General features: G+C 41.6%; 1 protein-coding gene across 1 annotated transcript; it reads left to right on the forward strand.

Moving 5' to 3' along the window:
• Positions 1-17,059: 17,059 nt before the first annotated feature.
• On the forward strand, positions 17,060-20,271 carry LOC142442258 (uncharacterized). The gene is made up of 4 exons (XM_075543519.1): positions 17,060-18,328; positions 18,402-18,601; positions 18,697-19,168; positions 20,017-20,271. The coding sequence occupies exons 1-4, from the start codon at positions 17,060-17,062 to the stop codon at positions 20,269-20,271; spliced, it is 2,196 nt and encodes a 731-aa protein (XP_075399634.1).
• Positions 20,272-21,978: the final 1,707 nt, after the last annotated feature.

The raw sequence follows: 21,978 nt of genomic DNA on the forward strand, positions 1-21,978 counted from the left end.
TCCCATGTTGTTCACTTGTCCCTGTGTTTGTTAACCCCACTTCCTTACCCCCCCTAACCCCCCACCCAAAGTCCCCCCTGAACTGTCGGTCCCATTGTTTTTCCTCCAGATAGTTCATCCAGCCTGTGTATTCAGACAGCCCTGTGGAGACACTAACATGCACAAAAAGAAGACAGAGGAAAACAAAGCAACAGTATACAACCAGACAACAAAACAACAAAAACAAACCACTGACAAAGAACAAAACAGAACACTTCACAAGAGAAAAGCTTGTAGTTAGTTCAGGGATCGTTTGCTGGCCCTTAGGAGCATTTTCCAGTCCATTCTGTTGGGGCACCACGCCCTGGCCCCAAAGTCCACTTTCAGCATTCCCTGGGGACCTTGCCACTCCATTCCCTTGCTGTTCTGCTGCTCTCCCCCAGTGCTTCGCCTTGGTGTGGTGGGATCAGGTCTGGTGCAATTCCCACACTGTGTCTCCTGTGCTGTCCCCTGTGTCGCCCTTAGTCACTGAGTGACACCATCTTGTTCTTTTAAGCTTCTGCCCTTACCTTTGCTCTGGGCATCACCTATTTACCTACCCCTTGACATTCCTTGACTGTAGGCTGCAGACTTTCCCAAAGGCTTTAAAATTAGACATCCATAAACACAAGAGCTTAAGAGAGTAGTAAATAAGGATTCCCCTGACTTGTTTTTTTGTTTAGAATATCTTTGTCTTGCCCAACGTACCTCTAGGATGTCCTTTGGTGTCCCTCTGTCTCTTGTTGTCCACCTCTAAAGCAAGTTTCTCTACTTACCTCACTATTGTGCATAAATGGGCTACCCAACCATAGGCATCTCTTCACACACAATAGATATGTTGTAAAGAGTACCCAGGATGCAAGGGGATTGGAGCAGGACAAACTTGGGTTACACTTGGCTGGAGTGGCATACATGACCATGATTCAGCTTGATCACTTTAGCCAAATATGTCAAGGGTTATGGTCTGAGGTGCAGTAGTGACTGGTAAAGCAAATTCTTCATAAAATATTCTTCTTCAGTTAGATTGCTGGTGAAAAGAAGATATTTATCTTCAATGGAATTTGAGAATGTTGAGGCCTTAAATACTTCTACTTTATTCTAAAAATAAATATTGTATATATAGGATGTGGATCCAAAATTGATAATGATATTTGAGAAATTAGTAAAATTGCACTGTAAAGATAGGGTGAGTGCTTGTTTAATGTAAACACCCTCAGACTGGAGCTTGACTTTGATCCCGAGGGTTGGGGGTGGTCACTATTTAGCACAGGAAGTGGAGGCTAACAACCTGACATGCCTTTCTTAGCATTGCCTCCTCTTCTGTTTCAGAACAAAGATTTGCCACAGACAAATATGGTCCAGTCTAGGGAGCTAGAAATCTGTCTTGCACATTGAAGCATCACAAGGAAGGATTTCAACTTCTGATGGGGTTCTGAACCAAATCCATTCACCTGACACCAAACAGGTTGAGCAACTCTGGAGTTCCTAGGGGCGTCGCTAGGTGGAGGAGCTTGAGGGGAAGCAGGAGGGATCCAGGCTTCCTGGGGTCTGAACCCAGGAAAACACCAGTGTACAAGGGCCCAGGCTGCCCCAATAGTCAGGGTCCAAGTTCTTTGTGCATGTCGCTGTATGATAGAATGCACTGGTTACGTAACCGTTTAATAATTGTATTAGAACTTAAATTGTGAGCACTCTGATTTTCAAAAAGCTGGTGGCATAGTGGATACAGATTGGACAGCTAACTGCAAGGTCCGTGGTTCAGAATTACAAGTCACCCCTGGAGAGAAAGACAGTGTTTCTAATCTTATAAAAAGTTACAGCCTCGGAAATGCACAAAGGGTTGTTCCACCTTCTTTTAAAAGTCGCTATAACCAGAATCCATTTGGTGGCAGTGAGTTGGGTTTTAGGTTTGCACTGCTGATGACATGACAACTGTCCATTTCCTGCTTCCCCACTTTGATTAAGCCTCCATTGAATTCTTTCTTATCATTAACCCAGAATGTAGATCATCTTCCCCTTGGGGAGAATGCCTTAGAAAGTAGATTGCCTGCACTCCTCTCCAGCCAGCTCCCTCCAAGGGCCTGCCTAGATGTATCCTTGATGGAGCTCATCTTACTGAGGACAGCACAGGAGTCATTGTCATGAGTCTGACCTTGACTGCCTCAGTTTGAAGGCCCTGGGCCAATCTTGTAATTTTTTCTATCTAATAATGTGCAGGTCCTAATTATGATGTCATTCCTGCTGCTACAGTTCCACCTGTATCTGCGATGTATTGATCTGCCACCAATCGTGATCTGCGACATGCCTTTTGTTCTGTGCCCTATTATCCAGGGTCCCGACTGAATCCTCAATTGCATTTTCACCTCCTACTAATGGCCCCCCTTTTCCATACGGTATGTGTGTGTCTTTTTTTGTCTCTTAAAGTTTAATTAATGTTTTCCTGAATTTATATTTGACAAAAGGGTCACTTTTCTACTCTAACACACAATTTGGGAGGGATCTGAAATGACTCAAGGTACAGTTCTTTGGGACAGCATCTTGACAGCCATCATTGCAGGTGAGGTCAGGCCCTGCAAACCCCTGGCTTCTGTCCTAAATGTGCAAACATTACAAAGGTCTTTTAATTCTGTGGATAAATGCTCACTCTGTACCTTAGCCTCACACCAAACACACTCAGCTCTTTGTAGGGTGGCAAATCTAGTTCTCCACATAAGTAATCATATGTACCTCACTTTACTTACTAACCTTCTGCCCAAAGGCACTCAACCCTTGTCCTGTGGCCCGGGAATCCCATTGTTCCGTCTCAGTCTCTTGGTTCTGCTGCCACCATGTCTGTGTTGCTGCTTCTCCCCATCACTTTCTCTCTTGTGTCACAGCTCTCTGTCTTTGGGATTGAAGAGTTTCAATGCAAGAATCTAGGATCCACAGCCCCCTACTCCTGGCTCATTTTTTTGATGGTTGTGAGATCCCAATTTCTCTCTCTGAAATGACTCAATTAGTCCTAATATGATTTCCAATCTGACTAATTCTCAGGTTAGGTTTCAGACCGTTTATTTACATAACTACAAGGCTTAAACAAACAAACAAAAAACCAAACTCACTGCCATCAAGTTAACACTGACTCATAGCGAGCATGTATGACCGGGTAGAACAATCCCCGTGGGTTTCCAAGGCTGTCACTCTGTAGCGGAGTAGAAAGCCATATCACTCGTGGGAGAAGGAAGCCCCATCTGCTTTCGAGGACAAATTGGTGGTTTCAAACTGCTGAACTTGCAGTTAGCAGTTCAACAGTCACCACTATGATGGGCTCCTTTCCTCGTTCACATTGGTGGGCGACAAACCCACATAAGTAATTTGGAAGAAGTTAAGGGGACATAGCTAGAAAGACTGTAAAACTTGTATAGGTCAACTGTCTTAACTCAGTGATGATCAACCTTCCTAATGCCGCGAGCCTTTAATACAGTTCCTCATGTTGTGGTGATCCCCCAACCATAAAATTACTTTGGTTACTATTTTAAAACAGTAATTTCGCTACTGTTATGGATCAGGCAACCCCTGTAAAAGGGTCATTCGACCCCCAAAGGGGTCTCGAACCATAGATTGAGAACCGTGATGTAACTGCATTAAGTAATACAAAAAATACTACATTAACAACATTATCTATATTGGGATTCAAAAGTGCACTCACTATTGGGGGATGTATACTTCTTCATTTATATATATATAATATTTCATATATATATTTCAATCTCATAGATGTCATATAAGTGTTTATTATGGAGCCTTGGTTTTGACATGTGTTAAGAGTTGGCCTGCTATCCTCAAGATCAGAGGTACACACCCATTAGCTTCCGGTCATGGCTTTAGGGTCTCGGGAGCTCTGTTCTCCTGTGTCCTATCTGCAACTTATGCGTCTAACTCTACTTGATGGTGAGTTTTAAAGTGTTTCTAAAGTGATTGCACAATTTATAGTTCCTCTGTAAGATAATCTTTAGTTTATTTTAAATTAAAAGATCATTTTTTTTCGGGACACTTCCAACTCTTGTTACAATCCATATATCGGTTGCATCCGGCATATTTGTACATATGTTGCCTTCATTCCTTTCTAGACACTTACTTTCTTTTTTAAAAAAATCTTTTTATTAGAGGCTAATACAACTCCTATCACAATCCACATATACATCAATTGTGTAAAGCACATCTGTACATTCGTTGCCCTCATCCCTCTCAAAACACCCACTCTCCACCCAAGCCTCTGGCATCAGGTCCTCATTTTTTCCCCTCCCTCCCCACCTCCCCCTCCCTCATGAACCCTTGATAATTTATAAATTATTATTTTGTCATATCTTGCTCGGTCCCACGTTTCCCTTCACCCACTTTTCTGCTGTCTGTCCCCCAGGGAGGAGGTCACATGTAGATTCTTAAAATCGATTCCCTCTTTCCACCCCACCCTCCTCCTACTCTCCCAGTATCGCCACTCACACCACTGGTCCTGAGGGGATCATCCACCCTGGATTCCCTGTGTTTCCAGTTCCCATCTGTGCCAGTGTACATCCTCTGGTCTAGTCAGACTTGCAATTGCAAGGTAGGATTCGGATCATGACAGTGTGTGTGTGTTGAGGGGTGGGTGGGAGGAATTTAGGAACTAGATGAAAGTTGGATTTTTCATTGTTGGTATATTGCACCCTGACTGTCTCATCTCTTACCCAAGAACCTTCTGTAAGGAGATGTCCAGTGGCCCACAAATGGGCTTTGTGTCTCTACTCCGCACTCCCAGCTCATTCACTATGGTAAGATTTTTTGTTCTGATGATGCCTGATACCTGATCTCTTTGACACCTTGTGATTACACAGGCTGGTGTGCTGCTTCCATGTGGGCTTTGTTGCTTCTGAGCTAGATGGCCGCTTGTTTACCTTCAAGCCTTTAAGACCCCAGACGCTATATTTCTTCATAGCCGGGCACCATCAGCTTTCTTCACCACATTTGCTTATGCACCCACTTGGTCTTCAGAGGTCGTATCATGGAGGTGAGAACACAATGATATGACTTTTTTGTTCTTTGTTGCTAGATAACTGATCCCTTGAGCATCTCATTGTCACACAGGTTGGTGTAATTCTTCCATGTGGGTGGGCTTTATTCTTTCTGAGCCAGATGGCTGCTTGTTTACCTTCAAGCCTTTAAGACCCCAGATGCTATATCTTTTGATAGCTGGACACCAACAGCTTTCTTCACCACATTTGGTTGTTCATCCTCTTTGTCTTCAGTGGTTGTGTTGGGAAGGTGAGCATCATAGAATGCCAATTTAATAGAAAGTATTCTTGCATTGAGGGAGTACTTTGAGTGGAGGCCTAATGTCCTTCTGCTACCTTAATGCTAACCCTATAAATTTATGTACATAGATCTAGTTCCCAATCCTCATGTATATATTTGCATATATACATGCCTTTATCTAGACCTCTATAAATGTCCTTTGCCTCCCAGCTCTTTCCTCTGTTTCCTTTGACTGCCCTCCTGTCCCACTATCATGCTCAATCCCCACCAGGGTCTCAGCAATTCCTCTTAGTTACATTACCCTTGATCATGCCCAACCAGGCCTCCCATCCCCTCCTCATCACCGATTTAGATCGCTTGTTGTTCCTTTGTCCCTGGGTTTATTAACACCACTACCTTTTCCCCCACCTTCCCCTCTCACATGTCCCCGTGCAACTCTCGGTCCCCTTGTTTTCTCCTCCAATTGTTCATCCAGCCTATCTTATTTAGACAGAACTGCGGATATAATAACATGCACAAGACAAGACAGAGCACAACTAAGCAACTATATACAACAAAAAACAACAAACCAATGACAAAAACTACAAAACAAAACACAACAAGAAAGAAAAGCTTGTAGTTAGTTCAAGGATTGTTTGTTGGCCTTTAGGAGTGTTTTGCAGTCCAGTATGTTGGGGCACCACGTCCTGGCCCCAAAGTATACTTTCCACATTCCCTGGGGACCTTGTAGCTCCATTCCCTTGTGGTTATGTTGCACCCCCTTAATATTTTGCCTCGGTGTGGTAGGATTTGATCGGGTGCAATTCCCACACTGTATCTCCAGTATTGTCCCCTGTAGGGCTATGGGTCACTGAGGGACGTCATGTCCCATAGTGGGGCAGGCCATGTGCTCTTCTCTGTTGCCTGGCTGCTCTCATTGGGAACATTGACCTCCGGGTCTGTTGAGTTCTGATGTGCTCCACTCTCTCCTCCGCCCCCTTCATCTGCTCCCGTGTGCTCTGATCAGATATGTCCCTCTTTTTCGGAGCTGTAGATTCAGTGCTGTCCTTTGAAATAAATGCTTCTGAGGGGAGGGGCAGGTGTCCACTTAGTAGTTGGTATTGGGACTGACCCACCCAGACCTCTCCACTGGTTCCCTACTCCACACCGGCATGTTGCATTGACATCTTGGAGCACCAGGTTGAAGTCTGGTCCCTCTTTCCCTGTGGAGATATAAATAATACCCTCCCCTTGGGTGGGTTAGTGCCCAGTGCCCCGGCTACCCTTTTCTTTTAATTATTATTTTTTGCTTTCTCCACCTCCTTTTTATGTGTCTACCATTTGTATCCCTGTATTTGGTCTGGTCCCTATCATATTACCTGGTCCTCAGCCCGGTAATGTTTTTATACTGTAGCTTTTTCCCTATGCCCCTTTTTTCCTTTTTTTTATTTTCTAAAGTTTACCTCAGCAGCCTTTGAAGTCTATCTTTAAGTCATTGTTATCTTGAGGTCTGTTTTGTCTCTTTTGCCCTCTGGGTGAGGTTGTTCTATGTGGTGGTCTCTTATTTATGCTTGGTGAGTGTTATTTTTCTGCCCATACTGGGTCGTCTAGGATCTTTTGTAGGTATGGGTTTCTTCTAATGTATTCTTTGGGTTTTTCCTTGTCTGGGAATACTTACTTCTCCATCTATCTTGATCGATAATTTGGCTGGGTATAGTATTCTTGGGTTTGCATTGTTTTCCTTCTTTGGAATATGTTACTCCATTCTCTCCTCTTCTTCATAGCTTTTGCTGATAGGTCTGAGAAGATTCTTATTTGGGAAGCTTTATATGTGATTGTTTGTTTTTCCCTAGCTGCTCTCATGATTTTCTCCTTTTCCTCAACGTTGGATAATTTAACTATTATGAGCCTTGGTGACTTCTTCTTGGGATCTAGTCTTGCTGGTGTTCTTTCAGCCTCCTGAACGGTTGCCTGGTTTTCACTCATTAACCTGAGGAAGCTTTCTTTCATGAATTCTCTATTGTTGCAAATGACTTCTTTGTTGTGTCTTCCTCTGGTATGCCAATAATTCTAATGTTGTTCTGCTTCATAGTATCAGATATAGCTCTTCAATTTTCTTCAGCTTTTCTGATGATCTGATTAGACTTTTGTTTGCGTTTGTTAAAGTCTGCTTGGGGATCCTCCAAGTCACTGATGCAGTTCTCTGATTCCTCCAGTCGCTTCTGGACATCCGTGAGTCTGCTACTCGTTTTTGTTATCTCCTCCCTAAGCTCCTGTATTTCTCTTTGATTTATGGCTTTTATCTCCTCTGTCATTTCATCCTTTTTCTGTATTGTTTCACTGATATCCTCTATGACTCCAAGTAGCATTCTGAAAATTTCTTTCCGTGGCAGTTCAATGTCTGTTTCCTCTATGCATGTCATTATGGTCAGGACATCTCCTGGCATTGCCTTTAGTTTCTCCTGTTTTTTCATTGAGGTCGTTGGGGCTAATGGCTGTTTGCGTTGTTTTGTTTTAGATGAGCCAGGTGCCATTTTTCAGGGAGACGAAGGCCACTGGCTCTCTCTGGGAGACTTGTAGGAGTACTTCTTTGAACTGCCTATAGCTTATTTCACTATGGAATTAAACTACCACTTTACCCTCCTGTGGCTTCCCTCTCAGTGGAGTGACCCAGAAGGGTTGCCTGCTTTGGTGTTGCAGAGGTTGGGGAAGGTTTCTGCCTCAGCGTTGAGGAGTGTTGGCGGAGCTGTCTTATGCCCCCCTGGCACCCAGGCAGTAATTTCCCAGTAAGGAGTTGAGCAGAGTAGCCCCTGGTGGAAATGTGGAGGGCCTTCCCAGACTCGGGCTAGCTACACAGCAATAGAGCTCACCTACCTGGGTGTGTTGCAGCATAGGCTAAGGGGAGTGGTCTGGAGGCTAGCAGTAGTGTGTGAGAGATGAAGAAAGAGACAAGGAAGAGAAAAAGAGTTAAAAGGCAAGCCCTCTGGGCCTGTGTGGGGTGGAGGAGGGGGGATATAGTGAAGAGATGGAAACAAAACAACAATGTATCTGAGTTGCAATCCCCTCTAGTGGAGTTGCACAGGTTTTGTTCCTGCTCCTAGGAGGCAGCTGGCAAGCCATGACTGTGTTGAGAAAAGCTCCCTGCACAGCCCTGCACCCCTCCAAGTGCGAGGGTGGGGGACAGAGAGGAGCCGCAAGTGTCCAGTCCTTGCCCCAAGGCAGGTGTTGGCAAACTGTGGCTATGTTGAGAACAATCCGCCCTTCATGATCCAAATGGTCCTGGGCTCCAGCAAAAACAGTGCTAGGGCCAAGGTCAAGCCCCAGCTGGCCTCCACTGAGTTTAGCCAAAATCCCCCAGCCCCTCCAAACCCCATGAGTCTGTGCCTACTTTACTTTATGATGTTCCTCCTGCACTCCAGCATTGTTGAATTTCCCTCTAAGCAACTCTCGTGGGCTGAATTCTGCGTAGTACCTCTGGTCAATCTTTAGTTTATAATAGCTATTTATATAGCCCATTTAAAATGTTTCCAGATGCTTTAATTAACAGTCATCTTCAAGGTTCCTTAATTTGCCATTCTCCTTGAGAGTCACACAGTAAGGAATTGATATTTTTGTATGCTGTGAGGTAATTGATATTTTTTTTCTTTTGTTGACGTTTATATTTGATTGCCCAATCTCTATTTGTTATAAAGTCATCTTTTATTCACATGTCTGAAAATTATGAGTTTAAATTTTATTGCTCGTGGTATAAGCATACTTACCATCACACAAGGGCACCATTAAAAATATTGAGAACTTTGTGTGTTAAGAAGAAAGAAAGAACAGTAACAGCATCTGAAACTACAAGTTATGTGTTACTCACATTGTATTCTCCCATCAGCCTGCAGATGGTGCATTATCAGCCGCTTAGAGGAAGGAGGAAGAAGAGCCTGGTATTACTACTTTGGGGATGTCCTCATTAGAGATTGAAATTTGTGAGCAGCATTAGAGCTGATCCAGATAAGACAAACAGAACACCCCAGTTGCCTGCAGTGCCCTAAGGACCAAAGAAAATGACCAAGGCTCAGGTGATTCTGATGTGTTTTTTCCTTTTCTGTATTTCCTACTGGAATTGAAGAACCTTTATAATACTGATTCAGTTCATTGGAAAAGCGGAGACTTGAAATATTAGAAATTAGAGATAAACTTTGACTCTGACTTCAACATTTTGCTGGAAAAAATTAGGAATATATTGATCATAGGATTAACACTGAACTATTGATATTCAATATAATACATAATTGGTGATGCTTTGGATTGCATTATCTTCCAAATCATAATTCATTATTCTACGGCCAGCTCCTGAGAATCATCAAAATGATACGCTATGCATAGTTTTTAAGGAGAAATAAAATCACTTCTTTAGGAAAGTTCACTATTCCATGGGACTTTTGTCTGATTAAGTTTCTTTAATGCTTCTTTCTGGAGGTGATATGTTACATACTCTCCCAAACAATAACATTCTCATTAATGCATCTAAAATGGGCCTTGTAGCAATACTGGCTTAAAAATAGTTGATAGCATCTCATCTCCTCTAACTATAGATGCAGCATCAACCGTCAATGAGGCAGAGCTTAAACATACCTGTATGAGGCAGTGTTTAAACATACTTGTACCCTCCAGTAGTTTTCCAGTTATGACACCAGTATCTTTGCCACAGCCCGCTCCTAACTCAGCTCATTACTTTAATGCAGTGGCCATGGACTAATTACAGTCCAGAGTCACAGGTACCAGTTTTGTTTGGTAACAATGTAATTTGGTATCAGAATTAATACGCTACACATTGGCATTCATATTAAAGAACCATGTAGGCACATTTGCTCTTCTTCAGGGAAGGCCTGTTTTCCCTTTCTCCTATCAGACATTTTTCCTTCTAAACATAGGCTCATTTCTTAGTTCTATCTTTATAGGCTCCTCTCAACTCCTTTTGGATATCCTCTTCTTGATCTTGCCTGCCTGTCCCACTGTCTTGGCTGAAAAGCCCTTTTTGGACCTATCACCATTGGCTCTGTCACTGTGCCCCTTCTGCCCTGGTCATTGTCTCCATTGGTGCAGCTCTTGACCCATGAATAGTACAGTTCATTTTCCAGGAGCATCAGTAGACCAGTCCCTATGAGGTAGAGGTTCAAGATGGTCCATGTTTTGCTCTGCAGCATCTCAAAAACCTAAATAGTCATGAAGTAAATAAATCCCTCTTCAAGATGTGGAAGATGGTATGTCCCAAATCTATATACAGAGCAGATATCAGTCTGTAGAATTCTCCTGATTAATGTGTTTGCAAAGGCTGATGAACCACATCATCAGGTCAGACAACAGTCCACTGCCTCACAAAGTGAAGTTGTTGATTCTGGTCAGCTAATAGGTTGCAGGGAGTGAGGAATCCAAATAGGAAGGTGGGACAGCAAGCTGCTGGCTCATGGAGTGGAGGAAGCTCTCAAGTCAGGTCACACAGGTAGCTCATAGTTTCCATTCAAGAAAATGGCTCACAAATTTTTGGAAGCTGACAAATCCCTAATCCATGAGTTCATTCTGAACTCTGTGGTTGCAGGGGCTAACAAAACCAAATGTGTCTCACTCTCTCTCACCACAGCATGCCTGCAGAAAGTTCTCTCTCTCCCTCTTGAGATGATGGCTTCTTGGCCCAACCTAGCACCTTCCCTGCTTAGGGAAGATTATGAGGGCTCCAGAGGTCTACCCAATGGCATTAGAGCTAGGAGGGGCCCCTTGGAGAGAATGCGGTCAAAGATGACAGGTTCAAGAGCACCTTGCAATTAAAGTTAAGGCAAAGGTGGCTGAGAAGAATTTGTCCTAATGTTGTGAAGAGTAGATTTTGCTAAGGTGTCCTTTAAGAATTTAGAAAGTTGTTCTGCATTCCTGAAGGGAGGTATTACCTATGATTATTCTGATAATGGTTCTGAGTTATAGCTTCTTGTTCCTGATCCCAGGTTGTACCTTGTTCATTTTAGACGACTTGGTCTATTTGGTAACAGCATGTAATTTGGTATCAGACAAAGAGTGGAGTGGGAGGAATGACTTGAGTATTGACCAAATATGTGGGAGAGCTGAGGTATGTTTGACCTCCCCCATCTGAACTGTTCCTGATACCTATCGCCACTGAAGGTACAGAGCCTCTTATAATGGTGATACTGCTAGAACTCCTCATTCCATTTCACAATGTACTGTAAACTTGTTTGTTAATATAAACAAGTGTGTGAATATAAATCTATGTTGTGTGAAATAAATCTGAGGCATTTTTATCTACTTTGTGTGAATATAAATCTGAGCTATATCTAGCTCATTCAGATAATTTCACTGGTGCTCAACATTCTAATTTTATGAGTGGGTGCATTATTTTGGAGCATGGTGGTCCCACCACTCAAATGGTGATCCTCAGGAGTGACATTGCAATTGTGGCAAATAGTGAAGACAGAGAGCAGACAGTGTGGAACAGGGGCTCCTCATCCATGTCAGGACTGAGAAAGTGAATGTATTTTCTAATGGGTCTATATAATTGAGTTTAAAGATCTTTCCATAAGGAATGCACTTAATGGAATTAGTGTATACGTAGTCAATGGGTAATGTCATAAGCAGGTAACACAATAAAGAAGCAAGATGATGAGTCACCATCTTTACCTAGTGTTAGTTGACTTCAAAACCTCTCTGAGCCCTCCTCAGGTATTTGCTACATTTATGATGGGTTGGACTCAGAATCTGATTGCTCTGATCTACAGATAACCTTCAGGCACAGTGAAGTAGCCAGGCACAGAAATGATTCATCTACTATGGTAGCTCCTTTAAGACTGCTCCTTAATGGAGAACTATTGTTGGCGGAGCACATTATTTGATCTGGAAAATGTGTATATGAAAACATTAATTTCTAGAACAAAGGAGATCTTTGTGAAAATAGGGCTAGTTTTCCATCCCCATGGTTGCCAATGTCAAAATAAGGTCAAATACACTTTCTACCAAGCTCTCAGTTTACTACACATTATGGAATGTACAGTTTTCATTACTGTTTTGCTTCCTTTACTATAAGATATTTTTAAAAATCTTCAAATGAAAAATATATCATTAAATAGACTCCCTTTACTACAGGAATCACTGACATTCAGTGACGTAGCTGTAAAGTTCACCCGGGAGGAATGGCAGCTCCTGAACCCTGCTCAGAAGACCCTATATCGGGATGTGATGTCGGAGAACTATCGCAACCTGGTTTTCATTGGTGAGGAGAATTCTCAAGTCATTGACCTCGTCCCTGGCTTTTCCTATCTTATGTGTTAAAATCTTTGCAGTGTCTGTGGTGTTCCCAAGGGGGTAGATTCTCATTGCATTCTCTGGGCCTGAGTTAATGGGTAAGGTCTTCTATCCTTGAGAGAACACCCTTTATTTTGATGCTTTGAACATGAGTTTCCTAGAACTACAACATTCTTCAGGCCTTACAAACTTTAGGCTAATTTTGGTGTGTCTAAGATTCTGTAATTTCTCATACACATGTTATCTAGTTGACATTGAGAAGGTTTCTCTCAACTCCAACAAGGAGAACTTTGGTCAGTATTAGAAACAAGCTACAGCAGAATTTTTCAGGGGTATGGTTAAAATACCTTTAGGGGAATTGGCTGGCCGAGTTGATTCAACTGGCAGAAGGCCTCACATCCATGGTCGGTATCGGAAAATGCATAAAAGTGTGTGCTTCTTTGAATGTGAGAGCTCTCTTTTCCTAGAAGTTGAGAGAAGTACTTCTGTAGCTCTCATGAGATTAGATTTCCAGTTATTTGATTTATATTATTGTATGTTTGCTTCCATAATTTTCTTTCTTTAAGATTCTCAAAATTTCTCCTCTTTTATATGCTTCTACCTTACTATGAAAATCCATCTTACAAACTTCTCTCCAGAGAACTCTGAATTTGTAACTGTCCTCTGAATACACCACATTCCTCCCCTACTGAGTAAGAATGGATTGCCCTGTGTAGTATGCAGCACCATCTTGGATCTTGAGCTCCCACTATAAATGGGTTTCCTTTGTGCTTCCTTAGCTTTCCCTAAAGGTTTTGATGTCCATTTTCTCATTTGTTCTCTTGTCCCTTTAAAGTTTTCTTCATTCTGGTGAAATAAATTCTTTCTGTTTTCTAATAGAGATGGTCAAATTGCCTTCTCTGTTGGAATTCTTTAATGGTCGCATTTCTCCATATTTTACTCCTTTTGGTGAACCACATTTATAACTTCTGTTATTTTCAGGTATCGAAAATCAACTTTCTAGCATGAAAAATCTTATCAGCTTAGGATATACTTTAGCATTGTTCCTCCACTTTTTTTTCTACTTGTAAGATTTTAAAAAATTCGTCTGTTTCTCCGATAATTTTGTAAGTGGAAAGGGTCTTCTTGTTTTTTTTTTATTAAACGCATGTCTGCTATATATTCCTTACTATACAGTATGCCTCTGCTGCTTTTAAAGAGCAGTTTGACTGTATGTTCCAACAGATATTTGTTGTTGTTATTCATATAATGCACAGTATATTCAATAGTGTTCTTTCATTTTCTGTCTATTCAACATTGCTCTCTCTTGTTTTCTGTCTTTTGAGTTGTTTCTGTTTCCATATGTGCGATGCTGTCTTTGGTGTCCTCCCACAACTCACCTTGTTTCAGTCATTAGTCTTCAGATATCAGTCTCGCCTTGTTTTGACTAATGAGCTCCTCCATCAGTTCATTTACTAGATGTGGTTGATTTGATTTTTGTTTGTTCCATTCAGAAAGATCCATGTGTTCAGTTTCCATTTCTGTTGTTTAATAAGGAATTTGCTGTGAATTCATAATTGGTCTCAAAATTTTATCAGTAAACTTACGTGTCATTTGTGTCAGTAAGGCCACATTTTCCAACTACTAATACTGTTCCCAAATTTTGCAGTGATAGGTGTACATGATTATATGGTTGATTAATGTCAGCCTGAAAAAGTTATGTGATATATATATATATATAATATATTTTGGGGGGAGCTCTTAAAGCTATTACAACATTCCACAGTTCAATCACATCGAGCAGCGCTGTACAATTCCTATCACAGTTTCAAAACATTTTCTTCTTGAATTCTTTGATATTAGCTCCACTTTATCGCCTCTTTCCCCCACCCTCAATTTATTTATTGTGGAAAACAGAACCTGGATCAAAGTGTAAGCAGCCATATCTCTATATTCCTGACTACAGGGCTTGGACAACCAGTGCTAATGTTAGAAGAAAAACTCCATAAGCCCCAAGGATGAAGCTAGAGCTGATAATGCACAATCTCCAGATAGAATTTTCTCTATATCTGCCCTCCAGTAAGATGTTAGTATACAGCCCCTACAGGTGCCTGACTTCTTGCTACTCAACTAAAAGATGCCTAGCTTTAAAAGCAATCAGGTTCCCTTTGTTGCTATCATTCAAGGAATCAACTGTCACTTTGTCTTTTAAATGCCCTCTGGATGGGTCCTAAAGGACAGTCGTGTAATTGAAGGGCACATATAGGAAAGCTTTGTATTATTTCACCAATTTATATAGTCTCAGGGCATGCAGCTACCTCCTACACACACACACACACGCACACACCCCTACACCTACAGATACCTACCTATATAACAAGGTAGGCAGTATCTTTACCCTGTAGGTCCCTGAACTAATTTGGGTGAGCAGCTTAAGACCAGTGCTGAGGCTGAGGGCAGGTGAAGGGGATAAACTGGCCTCTGAGCAGGGAGAACAATAACAACATTTCTGCTCTTGTAGTTAAAGTTGGTGGCAGATAGTAATGATGCTTGTATGAGGCATCATTAAGGTAGCATGGTCATGAGAGGATATTGTGAGGCTGATTTTTAATTAAGAGAATGTAACTGGGATTCTTCTCTAACTTAAAAATGTGAATGCCTCCTTCCAACCAGATACCTGGCCTTGCAATCTTCGTGAATTCTGAGAATAAAGAATTGCTCTGCATCCATTCCCTCCTTGGTCTTCAGTTTCCCACAGCCTGGTACTTATCAAGAAGTGTTCTAAAAGAGTTCAACAGATGCCCACATTTCTACTTGTCCATTACGTGTGTCTGAGCCTTTTGGAGGCTTGCACACCTTGCTACTATATGAACTCACTGTTAAATGACCTTGCTATCTTATTCCATCATCGGAGATGAAGCCACTCTACCCTGTTTTTGCAGTCTGCTTTATTTTCCTTAATTGCACATGCTATTCCTACGAGTCCTTTCGACTATGGGGCTGGATCCCATGCTTTATGTTTGCTTAAACAGTTGGTGCACAAATGTAATAGCGCTTGTAGTAACTGGTCTTACTTGCAGGCATAGGAGTATTAAGCGTCCACTGACAGAATGGTACTTCAGGGAAGATCTTGCAGTGTACTTTTTGATGATGAATATGATGCCAATCTTCTTTAATTTGTCAGCCTCAGCCTTATAAATCACTTGAATATCTGATTAAAAATAGCCAATTCCAGTCTATTTAGTTGAATAACTCATACACTATCAATTTTTAAACATTGCATTTTGTTTTGACAACTTGAAATTTTTTTCTTGATAAAATTTCATATATTCCATCTTCCCATTATTAGAGGATGTGTGCAGCTATTTTTTCTCATTTTTAGTCGTGGCATGTCAACCACTGAGGGTCCCCAAAGCTCCCCTCCATCCACATCATTACCATTGTCTGTACTTTGAGGATTTAGTACTTCTTCAGTGTTATTCCATTGCCATTAAATCTGAAGGGTTCATGTTCCAGAATTAGATACATCACAAGTTCTTCCTCCCAGGCTCTATTTCTGGAGATTTCACTAATCCCTGTGCACCATGGGTGATCCTGCTTGAATTAGACATACTGGGTGGCAGTGCTTCTGGCATCACAGAAACATGAAAGCCACCACAAGATAACACTGAAATATGAGTGGTATAAGTTAGAATACAGACTCCATAGACATAAAGAATATGTTTCTGTACGATAATACCTTTTATATATACCTGTGAAAATTGTTTTCTCCCTAGTAGAACATTCTGCATTTTTCACACTCCCAACTTTATGTAGTATTTAGTTGTCCTTCAGTAAAGATTGATGGAGTGAATGTATCTGACCTCTACCACCTGGAATTAGCAATCCTTAGCACCCCTGCAGTCTATTGGTCTCAGTGTATTCCTTGTATTATGTTTGTTGTATATTTTCATGTACTTCTTTAAGCAAATACCAAATCCGTGTTCATTCATCACTTTCATATCCTACCTGATTGCTACGATAACTTTTTATCATTTGGATTGTTTACACAATTGTATTTCTTCCAATGGACAATAAACATTAATCATACCGTTTTATTTATATTCATATAACAGGGAAGTCAGTTGTGCTCAGTGAAGATGAGATAACCTTTCTCCACATTGAACAAGAGCAGTTTTGTACTGAAATGAAATTCCCTGAGTGTGAACCACCCAGGCTCATGAAGTCACAATGCATTCAGTTTCAGGAGTCTGATGAAATTGAGAAACCACACACAGGCGATAAATGTGGAACAGCCTTCATCGAGGACTCTGTGCTCTATGAACACCAGATTATTGATGTACTAGATAAGACCTATGAATGCAGTCAGTGTGGGCAAAAATTCAAGAAAGTGTTCCAACTCAATGAACATTATCAAAAAAGTCATGAAGGACAAAAGCTAGGAAAATCCTTACAATGTGGGAAAACTTTTCACAGTGTATCATACCTCAAGGGACATCAGGAACCTCATGTGTCAGGAATGTCCTATATATTCAGTGAATGTGGGAAAGGCTTCACCAGGAGGAATGATCTCACGGTTCATCAGCAAACTCATACTGGAGAGAAACCCCATGTATGTGGTGAATGTGGAAAAGCTTTTATCAGGAAGAGTACACTTACTGTTCATCAGCGAACTCATACTGGAGAGAAACCCCATGTATGTGGTGAATGTGGAAAAGCCTTTATCACAAAGACTGCTCTCACTGTTCATCAGAAAACTCATACTGGAGAGAAACCCCATGTATGTGGTGAATGTGGAAAAGCCTTCATCACGAAGACTGTTCTCACTGTTCATCAGCGAACTCACACTGGAGAGAAACCCCATGTATGTGGTGAATGTGGCAAAGGCTTTATCACGAAGTCTTTTCTCACTGTTCACCAGCAAACTCATACTGGAGAGAAACCCCATGTATGTGGTGACTGTGGCAAAGGCTTTAGCCAGAAGAGTGCTCTCACTGTTCATCAGAAAACTCATACTGGAGATAAAGCACGTGTGTGCGGTCAATGTGGAAAAGCCTTTCTCAGAAAGGATGGTCTCACTGCTCATCAGAAAACTCATACTGGAGAGAAACCCCATGTATGTGGTGAATGTGGAAAAGCCTTTCTCAGGAAGGATGATCTCACTGTTCATCAGCGAACTCATATTGGAGAGAAACCCTATGTATGTGGTGAATGTAGAAAAGCCTTTCTCAGGAAGGATGGTCTCACTGTTCATCAGCGAACTCATACTGGAGAGAAACCCCATGTATGTGGTGAATGTGGAAAAGCCTTTCTCAGGAAGGATGGTCTCACTGTTCATCAGCGAACTCATACTGGAGAGAAACCCCATGTATGTGGTGAATGTGGAAAAGCCTTTCTCAGGAAGGATGATCTCACTGTTCATCAGCGAACTCATACTGGAGAGAAACCCTATGTATGTGGTGAATGTGGAAAAGCCTTTCTCAGGAAGGATGGTCTCACTGTTCATCAGCGAACTCATACTGGAGAGAAACCCCATGTATGTGGTGAATGTGGAAAAGCCTTTCTCAGGAAGGATGATCTCACTGTTCATCAGTGCACTCATACTGGAGAGAAACCCCATGTATGTGGTGAATGTGGAAAAGCCTTTCTCAGAAAGGGTGCTCTCACTGTTCACCAGCGAACTCATACTGGAGAGAAACCCCATGTATGTGGTGACTGTGGCAAAGGCTTTAGCCAGAAGAGTGCTCTCACTGTTCATCAGAAAATTCATACTGGAGATAAAGCACATGTGTGCGGTCAATGTGGAAAAGCCTTTCACAGAAAGGATGGTCTCACTGCTCATCAGAAAACTCATACTAGAGAGAAACCCCATGTATGTGGTGAATGTGGAAAAGCCTTTCTCAGGAAGGATGATCTCACTGTTCATCAGCGAACTCATACTGGAGAGAAACCCCATGTATGTGGTGAATGTGGAAAAGCCTTTCTCAGGAAGGATGGTCTCACTGTTCATCAGCGAACTCATACTGGAGAGAAACCCCATGTATGTGGTGAATGTGGAAAAGCTTTTATCAGGAAGGATGATCTCACTGTTCATCAGTGCACTCATACTGGAGAGAAACCCCATGTATGTGGTGAATGTGGAAAAACCTTTCTCAGAAAGGGTGCTCTCACTGTTCACCAGCGAACTCATACTGGAGAGAAACCCCATGTATGTGGTGAATGTGGAAAAGCTTTTATCAGGAAGGATGATCTCACTGTTCATCAGCGAACTCATACTGGAGAGAAACCCCATGTATGTGGTGAATGTGGAAAAGCTTTTATCAGGAAGGATGATCTCACTGTTCATCAGCGAACTCATACTGGAGAGAAACCCCATGTATGTGGTGAATGTGGAAAAGCTTTTATCAGGAAGGATGATCTCACTGTTCACCAGCGAACTCATACTGGAGAGAAACCCCATGTATGTGGTGACTGTGGCAAAGGCTTTAGCCAGAAGAGTGCTCTCACTGTTCATCAGCGAACTCATACTGGAGAGAAACCCCATGTATGTGGTGACTGTGGCAAAAGCTTTAGCCAGAAGAGTGCTCTCACTGTTCATCAGAAAATTCATACTGGAGATAAAGCACATGTGTGCGGTCAATGTGGAAAAGCCTTTCACAGAAAGGATGGTCTCACTGCTCATCAGAAAACTCATACTAGAGAGAAACCCCATGTATGTGGTGAATGTGGAAAAGCCTTTCTCAGGAAGGTTGATCTCACTGTTCATCAGCGAACTCATACTGGAGAGAAACCCCATGTATGTGGTGAATGTGGAAAAGCCTTTCTCAGGAAGGATGATCTCACTGTTCATCAGTGCACTCATACTGGAGAGAAACCCCATATATGTGGTTAATGTGGAAAAGCCTTTCTCAGAAAGGGTGATCTCACTGTTCACCAGCGAACTCATACTGGAGAGAAACCCCATGTATGTGGTGACTGTGGCAAAGGCTTTATCACGATGTCTTTTCTCACTGATCATCAGCGAACTCATACTGGAGAGAAACCCCATGTATGTGGTGACTGTGGCAAAGGCTTTAGCCAGAAGTGTGCTCTCACTGCTTATCAGCGAACTCATAATGTAGAGAAACTCTATGTATGTCATCAATGTGGAAAAGCTTTTATGTGGATGACTTCTCTCACTGTTCATCAGCGAACTCATACTGCAGAGAAACCCCAAAAATGTAGTGAATGTGGCAAAAGCTTCATTCATAAAGGAAATCTCAAAACTCATCTACAAATTCACAGGAGAAAAACCCCATGTATGTGGTGAGTGTGTTAAAGCTTTCAGCCAGATGTGATGCCTTACACCACATCAGAGATTTCACAAAGGAAAAAAGTCCTTTGCATGAATTAAATGTGGAAAATCTTATATGTGAAAGTCAGAACTCGTTAAACGTGACGAAATTCCAAAAAAAGAAAAACTTTCACTGGAATTAGTGTGACAAAGCTTTCAAAACCGTGGAAGATGTGTTAGAGTTTGGCCTGGGCCAAGCATGGGAACAGACAATTGTGACAAATCTTATGAGGACCCATGTTCTGCATTGCTGTCCCTCTACTGACATGACCCACCAGTATAGGGAGAGGATCTTCCGCACTTCCACAGGGTACATGGGTACCTCATTGCTCTTCCAGCTTTCAGTGCCAAGAAAGCTGAACCTGGTGTTTCTGGATCACAGCTATACCAAGCAGTAGAGTGCCCACCCAGATTCCACTTGATCCTGCCTCACCTGCATGATCCTTGATGTATGTGAAAAATTAATCCAGAAGATTAATAGACCACAACAAACCTCAGCCTCCACAACCCTGAAACCAGAACTAGATGGTGCTCAGCTTCCACTGCTTACTCTGAAAGGGATCACAAAAGAGGGTCCCTGAGTCAAGTGGGAGAAGAAAGTGGAACAAAACCAAAATCATAAAATAGATCCGGCTTACAGGTCTGAAGGAGACTTGGAATCTGCAGATTATGACCTTTAGTGGCCGTTCACTCTTGGACCTGTGCTCACACCTCTGCTTCAGCTTTCAGCCAAACAATATATAGGCTTGGAGGGGAAGAATAACATCAACGAATAACATACATTCCCTGGAAGATGAACTGTACAAAATCAAAAGAACAGCAGTTGTTTATGGATTAAAACTGTGGAACAAGAAGGAACAGGAAAGAAGGATGAATAATATAAAAACTAAGGGAGGGCTGAAGTTGGAAGAAGGCCGATATATCTCGGGGAACACAGTCAATGTATGAATTGAATTGAAATCCAATTTACTCTGTAATGTTTTAAATCATTAAAAAAATGAAGAGCTCAAGCCTCATCAGTGATTTTATGTAGGACAGTTACCATATAGCTGTAATGTAACAAACTTTAACAAACTTTTACCTGTGTTTCTAAATTTTCTTGACATAAATACACAAAATTGACAAGCCTTAAATTAAGTCAAGATGGGAAACTCCACAGGAAGTCATGTGGCATCACATACCAGTGAACTCATGCAGAAGGAAAGCTGTGACAATATATTGACTTTGCAAATACCCTCTTTGGTTTCTCTCAGTGTGTCCGTAAACTACATTAGGATTTTAACCAATGTAGTTCAAGTTGGCTGGCCTTTAGCCCAAATGGAATCATGTGACAATAGAGGATTTGCACAACAGATAAATCATGAATACAGGGAATGTGGCAGTTTATAGGCATTCAGTGACTGGCACTGCCTCCAGTATCCAATTATATTTTCTTTTATGTTCCCCAAATTCCATTGGATAAACTGATGCACTAATTGGACAGAAAAGGACTGGACAAAATGTCTGTACTTTCATTGTATGACTGCAATGTATATCCTGCAGGAAATCATGAATACAGAAACTGGAAAAGCCTGATAGACTCATCATGTGTGCATATGTACATTGATATCAAGACCAATATCTGATTTTACATTTGATCTCTCTTTGACCCATGTTAACTAGGTTAACTGGAGAAATACTGTGACCATAGAGCAGGAATGTGAATAGCCTGTTCTCATGCAGAATTCTTTGGAAGGTGGATTATTGCAGATGCAGTTAAGTTAATATCTATCCCTTTATCCTTTGAGATCCTTTTTGACCATTTTAAATCTATTGTAGTTTTTAATATTCCTCTTTTGGATTGAGGTTTATCTCTGTTTAACTTTGTTGTTGCTTTTTAAAATATATTTATCTGTCTATGAATTCCATGATGCCTACTCGTGATATTACTGGATCATATGGGATTTCAAATTCTGTTTGTTTTTAAGTAGTGCCACATTGATTTCCTCAGTGGCCGTATGTGTTTAAAAGTCCACCAGCAGTATGTATGAAATCCAATCCCTCCAGATTCTCTCCAGCATTTGTTGTTTTGATTCTTTGGTTTGGGATGACATTATAGCAGTTAT

The sequence above is a fragment of the Tenrec ecaudatus genome, chromosome 3, assembly GCF_050624435.1.
Source record: "Tenrec ecaudatus isolate mTenEca1 chromosome 3, mTenEca1.hap1, whole genome shotgun sequence".
Classification (NCBI taxonomy): Eukaryota; Metazoa; Chordata; class Mammalia; order Afrosoricida; family Tenrecidae; genus Tenrec; species Tenrec ecaudatus.